Raw genomic sequence first — 7,125 nt, 5'->3', positions numbered from 1 at the left:
ATTCAATGATAACCTAGAAGCCCGGTTTTCCTGTTACTAAAAATAAATAAAACTTCCCGGTTCACGAAACCTCCGTTCCCCGTCACCAGTGCACTACTCCTCCCCTCGAGGTCTATTTCATCTCTCTCTATTTTTCTCCGGTGACTATTTTAGGGTATAAGAAGGGCTTTTACTCATTTTTCTTCTTGAACTTCAACTCTTAAATGCATAAATCATTGTGTTTCTTTCTGTAGATCCAAAATGCGAAGATCGTTATTCACATCATTGGCTCTATCTCTGGTAACAAAGCGAGGATTTTGTACCAAACCAGAGAAAATCGTAGCTTCTGTACTGTTCGAGAGATTGCCAGTTGTTATTCCCAAAATCGACCCTGTGGTCTATGCATTTACCGAGTTCTCGTGAGTTTCTCTCTTTTCATATTTTTTTTCTTCTCTTTGTTGCTGCTGTTAAAATTTTAAGCTAGTTTTTGTTTTATTTTTTATTTTTTTATAAATTCAGTGCTTTTATTTTCTCAGTTTAGGATAGGATTTAAATCTGCCGTTTATTTTTCAATATGTTACCAGTTCATCAATATTTGTTTTGCGAATTTGCGCTGTTTAAGCAAATTATTTTTGGGGCTGGGTATAGATTTCGTTGGAGGCAGCAGTTTCGACGCAGATATCCGGATGAGTTTTTAGACAAGTCTAATTCTAGGTTAGTGAAATTTAACCTTTTGACATTTTATGAATCCTTGGAAGCCAATTAAATCACCTTGAAAAGATGCCGGATGAATTTATTAGCTGTTTCTAACTAATTGCCTTTTTGTACTGTTGTAACTAGTGGAAAAGGTGACTATCAAATTGAGTATGAACCAGCTCCCCGCATCACGGAAGCTGACAAGAAAAATGATAAAAAGTATGAAATAGATAAGTGGATGTTGTTTCTTCCAATTCTCACATGAATTTGCTCGAGTGTTTATATTGTTAGATAGGCTTCTCTTGCTATAATTCTCAAACATTGTGTTTTAATGAGATTGCATCGTGGAGTTCTTGTGTGTGTGTGTGTGTGTAATTGTAAGAAGTATTGACAATCTTTTGTGGGTGTGGGTCAAAAGGAGACAATTTTTTTAGGCTATGGTGGAAATTATTTAGGAATTGGATCAGAACAAGCTTTGGAATTGGTGGAGGAACTTGTTCCTGAAATATAGATATAAGTTGAAAACTCATGTTTTTCAATCAGGAGTTATTCCTCCAAATTTTCATTGGTATGCTATTTTTATGTTAACAAAAGGTATAATCTGGTGGTAATTTTGTTTCTAAAATGTTTTCTTGTTCATGAGGCATGCTAGTCTTGCAACAAATACTTGATATGTGGTAGGTGTACAAAAGCGTGCATATACGACTCAAAGTATTGGCAATGGATTTTTTTTTTCCTCCAGTAATATATCCTTTGCTTGAGTTGTGCCAATGTTTCTTCTGAAAGATTTTTATGTTATACTCTTAATGTGACCTGTCAAATTTCAGCATTTAATTAACCTTGCTACAGCAGGCTTGCTCGTTTGTTCTTATACTTCTATTTGATGTAAATATCTTAAGTTGCAAAGATGGGGCATGAGCGAAGCAGCAGTAGCTTCTTATTGCTGATTGTTTGCTGAATGCCATAGTTGCATGTCCTTGCCATAGTGTATTAGCTTGTATATTTCACATTTGTTCCAGTTGTGTAAGTAGATTTCTTCTTCTTTTTTTTTGGTTGGCTAAAAGGGTTAACCCAATTGAATTTTGCCTTTCTGGGCTCTACACTGATACTCATTTCTAAGGAACAATCAGGATTCTAATGATAATGACCTCTAAATTTGTTTCACATAGGTCATTACAGAGGGCACTTGACAGAAAACTTTATCTTCTTCTTTATGGAAAAGCATATGGCTCTCCTAGTGACAAGCCTGTCTGGCATTTCCCTGAAAAAGTTTATGAATCTGAAGAAACATTGCGGAAGGTGAATATTGCTGTGTGATTATTCATTTCCTCCTCTCCCTGTTTTATCCTTTTCTCAATAAATTCCAAATCTTTGCAGTGTGCAGAATCTGCATTACAGTCTGTCTTAGGTGAACTTTCTCACACATATTTTGTTGGCAATGCTCCTATGGGTCATATGGTCATACAGCCAGCAGATGATGCACAAGAGTCTGGCTACAAGGTATGTTTCTGGAATTAAACCTGCAGTAAGTATGGATGACAAATATGTTGTGCCCAAAATGTAGTATGCCATTATTTAATTCTTCTTTTCTTTAAGATGGTGGAAGTTCATCTGGAAAACAGAATGGAAAAAATAAAGGCCATGGAAGATTTTTTTCACTTAACTTTTATCTTGTACTATCATTAGTTAATTGAATATAGAGAACGAAAAATTAATTTTGACACTACTTATTGTTAAAAAAAATAGAGAACGAAAAATTAATTTTGACACTAATTGTTAAAAAAGGATCGACTTTCTTAATGTAGCTGAATTAAGATACAGTCATCTTAGTTACATCAAAATACACAGTTATTTGCAAATATAGACGGAACTTTGATTTTTAAAATATCAAACTAGGAGATATACTGCCTGATATCAGTGTTAAAGATAAATTCTAAGACATTTTGCTGTTAATTTTTTAACTATCTATATGTGCATCAATGGAATGTACTCTTGCCCTGGATAAGAGATTTCAAGAAACAAGTCAAGGTAGGATTGTTGGAATGTGAATGCAGTAGAGAGTATGCTTTTCATGTTTAATAAATAATTTATGCTTTTTTAAAATAAAGAATCGTCATATCTCACTGTATATATCTCAAATAGTGCAAATTTTGTGCATCAAGCAGTAGCTTTTCCTTTTAATAATGAAACAAAACACACACCTAGGATATCACATACCACTATGAGTGTTCCTTTGCCACTTTTAGCAAACATGTAAATCTGCCTACATGTGATTTGCTGATGGTAGGCGGAGATAATTTATATAGTGGTATGATATTTTGCTTCATTTAAATTGCTGATTATTAATTGCCCATGTTATTTGCTCGCAACTTTTTTTTTCCAGCGATTCTTTTTCAAGTCCCAGGTGACTGCAACGAACAAATTTGAAATTGGAAAGTGTGAAGACTTTGTTTGGGTGACAAAGGATGAACTACTGGGCTATTTTCCTGAGCAAACTGAGTATCTCAACAAGATGATCATCAGCTGATTTGGAAGACAGTGAGGTCCAAATGCACTTTGTTTCAGAACCCGGATGGATTGCTTATGATTCTGTTTTGCATTCAACACTTGCCATTCACTTAGCAGAAGGAATTTTGATATCCCTCAGGAATGGTCACTTGATTTTTAGCATAGGCTGCTCAATTCCCGTGAATTCCCGTCCAGTGTTCCAAATTTTGGTGTTTTTCTGGGATTTTAAATGCCATCTATTCTAAATAAATTATCAATATCCATGTGCCCATTACTTTTATATGATGATGATGATGCCCTGCTCTTCTGCAATAAGATTTCTCCGCGTCATCTATACATGGTAGTTCACTTTCAACGAGTAATTATCTCTTTGTGGAGAACACCTTCATAAACGTTTATTCTTTGCATGACTGTTAGTTTTATCAGTCATTAAGTGGAATTATACTGTTTTCCGGCCGAACTGATTAATTCTCATAGTACCAGTAAGAAAATTGGCGAAGTCCTTGCAGGTGAACAATTCAGAACGGACTCGTTGCAGGGGTGTGTGTGGGTGTGCTTTCTTCTTCTTCTTGGATTCGGACTGATTAAGAGTGTTACGCGTGTAAAATCGGGGCCTCCGAAGCTTAGGAGTCAAATATATATCTCTTTGTTTAATGGGCTGAGGCTGCTGAGCCATTATTTGTTGTCTTTTCTTTTCTTTCCCTTTTCAGGTCTTCGAATTTTTTATTGGTCTGTACTTTTTTTTCAATTTAACCCTTTAAAATTATATTAATATGATGTTATGTGTTGACATCTTTTCCGGATTGGTTTCTCTCACGTACTTGATGCGCTGTACTTTAAATCAATAACCAATTTTATGAAATATAGTTTTAGCTTATTGTTAAAAAACAAATTGAGATATAAGGGATCAAAATTAACATAAATGAAGAAACATAGCATTTTTCATAAAAGGTTCCCTCAACTCTCATTTGATTCTTTAAAATTTATTTATTTTATTTGGTTCTTGGTTCTTTTATATTATTATAATTTGATCTAAAATTTTACTATTTTTCATGTTTTTGTCTTTTAAGGCTAAGAGAAAATAAAGAAAGTTATCAAAATAGTGGAGGAGAGAAAGAGATCTTAGGTGACAAAATTTCAACAACTCGCATTTGGTGTCTATGAATTTTTTTTAGAAAAGAACTCAATGAAAGTGGTTTCAAACTTTAATTATGCTGGAAAATATAGATCAAAAATATTTTTGATCTGATTTTGAGTATTCAATTTATTACAATATGTTTTGTGGTTGGAAATGGGGTTTTTAGAGATTCATATGAATTTTTTTTCCCATGTCTTTTGATGAAAAAGGGTTGAAATTTGGGTCTTTTGGATCCAAAAACTTGAATTCCCTATTTCCTGTCATTGAAGGCACTTTCGGTGGCCGCCAATGGTTGCAAGCAAACGTGTTAATGAACATCTTAAAAAAAACTAATCTTAGTTCCAAAACCCGGGCATGTGAACCTACATTGCAAGCCTAAAAGAGCATGGACCATCCTTTTAGGCCTAAGCGTGCATAGGCTTGATTCTTTAAGCTCTCATTATTTTTTTTTTAATTTTTTATATCTTAAAATACAGTATTTTTTTATCCAATTTATTTTTTATTTTTTATTAATATTTATTTTATTTTTAATATTATTATTTTCTTCAATTTCACCTCTTATTATTTTATTTTATTTAATTTTTATATCAAATTTAGTCTTTATTTTTTTAATTTTTATTTGTATTTTTATTCTTTTTTAATTGAATTTTATTTTTATTTTCGTATCTCAGTATTTATTTTAAATTAATTTTTATATCAAATTTAATTTTTATTTTTTTATTGCTCTCTTTTGTTCTGAACCTTTTCTTTTTTTTTTCAATTTTGTCCCCTAATGTTTTATTGATTTATAATTTTACTTTATTATTTTGTAGGGTTAGTCTTTGACACTAGATTCATGATCAAAGTCACATGTTTCAAAGGTTAAATGCTACTTAACTTTGATTTATTTTTTAGGTTTCTTTTTTAAAAAAAATTAATTTTATCCTTCAATATTTAATTTATTAAAAATTAATGTTTGTATTTTTTTCTTTTTTTTATGAGATTATTCTAATTTCATACTCATAGTTACGAGGTTAGCAGGTTAACCCAAGTTGACATAATTCTTTTTATTATTGTTTTTTACTTAATTTTTTTTTTAGTATTGCCATGGACATTGAGTTCTTTTATAAATGAGCTTAATAGTTTAATTCAGATGGACTTGATTTATTTTTATTTTTTTTATCTTTTTACATTGTCAATTTTTTATTAGTTTATTTATTGTTATTGTATTTTTTAATTTATATTATTTAAATTAGTCGACTTTATTAAACCCAATTGTTAACTCATCTCTCGAACTTTTTTTTTCACTTTTTTTTTTGTAATGCTTGCTTCATCTTAATATTTTTTAAATATTAAAAAAAAAGACCAACCCGCAGCATATCACGACCATCTTTGTTTGTTTATGTAAAAAAAATTAAAAAATTAAATTAATTATTTTAGTATTTTTAAATTATTTCAATATACTAATATCAAAAATATTTTTTTAAAAAAATTATATTATTTTAATATATTTTAAAATAAAATATTTTTAACAAGTAACAGCTAATAAATACGTTGGTAAATAGTAACATATCCATTACCTGGAGGGAAATTTCCACGTGTTTTAATTGAGGTTTTCTTAGTCTGGAAGAGATTAAGTGTGTGTTTATTCTGGAGATGGAAGTTGAGTTTTGAACGTGAGACCCACCAAAAAAAATTTTAAAAACAAAATAAATTAACTTTTGTACTTTACCACAATCTTAACCACAATAACAAGTCTAATGCATGCCATGCATGCTATAGTGCATTGGAGATAACGATATGCATCAGTTGGGCACGTCTCCCTTTCCACTCGAGGGCAGGTAAACAGAAGTAGGTGAGATGTAGTTGGCTTTACCCTTGGCTTCAAGAGAGGGAAATTGAGACTGAAACAGACTCTCCTTTCAAAATCTAGCAAACCATCTTCATCGCTCTACTCGTAGGTCTGTCCAACCTCTTCTCACCTTCCCAGTTTCCATTACCTTTTTATTGACCTCTTCTATGTTTTCATCTTAATTAAACATTCTCAGTTCCCCTCTGATCATTCTCTTTGTAGCCCCACAATTAATGGAAGGCCATGAAGCCCCACCATCACCACCACAACTGCCACAACTGGCGCCATCCCCAAACCCTTCCTATCTCCTTACACCCTTACTATTGCCATCCTCCTCATTGCCGTACCCTTCTATAATTGAACCTCAAGTCCTTCCGGATATTGATTGGGCTGGCCTTCTCTCTGGCCAATCCCAGCTCGGCGAGAAGAGGCCTGTAATGGAAAGTGCTTCTATGGTGGCTGAAAATGGAGCAGGGGAAGAGAAGGGAAATAAAGATGAGAAGAAAGGGGGGAGAATGAAAAAGGCGCCGACCCGGCCAAGATTTGCTTTCCAAACTAGAAGTGCAGACGATATTCTTGATGATGGATATAGGTGGAGGAAATATGGGCAAAAAGCCGTGAAGAACAGCAAATATCCCAGGTTTGCTAGAAAATTAACTTAATATTAAGCTATCCTAAACAAAAAGAAAAGAATCCTTGCATCATATATATAACGTTGCATGTTATGCATTTTAGATTTTACATGTAACGCAATTACTAATTATTCCGATTGATATTTTATGTGAGCGAACTAAAGTTTCTCATTGTATAAGATCAAATATGTATTTAACGAACCTCACCCAATTAGAAAAGATCAAAGATTTTTCCATAAAAATCAAGCTAGCTAAGCCTAACACATTAAAGGCTAGGGTTAGGGTTCGGAAATAACAACCATGCATGACAGCAGCAGCAGCAGCAGCAGCAGGAAGGATAG

General features: G+C 32.7%; 2 protein-coding genes across 3 annotated transcripts in view; both read left to right on the top strand.

The window, feature by feature from the left end:
* Positions 1 to 3,575, top strand: DECOY (decoy). Of its 2 annotated transcripts, none has more exons than XM_011024968.1 (7): positions 1 to 110; positions 234 to 398; positions 628 to 693; positions 820 to 894; positions 1,845 to 1,974; positions 2,053 to 2,175; positions 3,059 to 3,575. In XM_011024968.1, exons 2-7 carry the CDS (start codon positions 241 to 243, stop codon positions 3,200 to 3,202), a joined length of 696 nt encoding a protein of 231 aa, XP_011023270.1. In that variant the 5' UTR covers positions 1 to 110; positions 234 to 240; the 3' UTR covers positions 3,203 to 3,575. The 2 variants fall into 2 exon arrangements, with proteins under 2 accessions (XP_011023270.1, XP_011023271.1); XM_011024969.1 differs by having other exon boundaries at positions 76 to 154.
* Positions 3,576 to 6,183: 2,608 nt separating this feature from the next.
* The window catches only part of LOC105124823 (probable WRKY transcription factor 43), a 1,509-nt gene continuing 567 nt past the window's right edge, over positions 6,184 to 7,125 (top strand). Inside the window, exon 1 of the mRNA XM_011024967.1 lies at positions 6,184 to 6,792. Coding sequence (XP_011023269.1) covers positions 6,386 to 6,792 — 407 coding nt within the window. The 5' untranslated portion in view covers positions 6,184 to 6,385. The remainder of the gene's footprint in view (positions 6,793 to 7,125) is intronic.

The sequence above is a fragment of the Populus euphratica genome, unplaced genomic scaffold (genome assembly GCF_000495115.2).
Source record: "Populus euphratica unplaced genomic scaffold, PopEup_1.0 scaffold32.1, whole genome shotgun sequence".
Taxonomy (NCBI): domain Eukaryota; kingdom Viridiplantae; phylum Streptophyta; class Magnoliopsida; order Malpighiales; family Salicaceae; genus Populus; species Populus euphratica.
This window is presented reverse-complemented; position numbering and strand designations above follow the sequence as displayed.

What these genes read in the sequence shown, in the direction of transcription:
- DECOY (XM_011024968.1), top strand. Translation starts at nt 241, where the DNA reads ATGCGAAGATCGTTATTCACATCATTGGCTCTATCTCTGGTAACAAAG. An exon ending in TTAGACAAGTCTAATTCTAG is followed by an intron (nt 694 to 819) that starts GTTAGTGAAATT and finishes TGTTGTAACTAG; the next exon opens with TGGAAAAGGTGACTATCAAA. An exon ending in CTGAAGAAACATTGCGGAAG is followed by an intron (nt 1,975 to 2,052) that starts GTGAATATTGCT and finishes AAATCTTTGCAG; the next exon opens with TGTGCAGAATCTGCATTACA.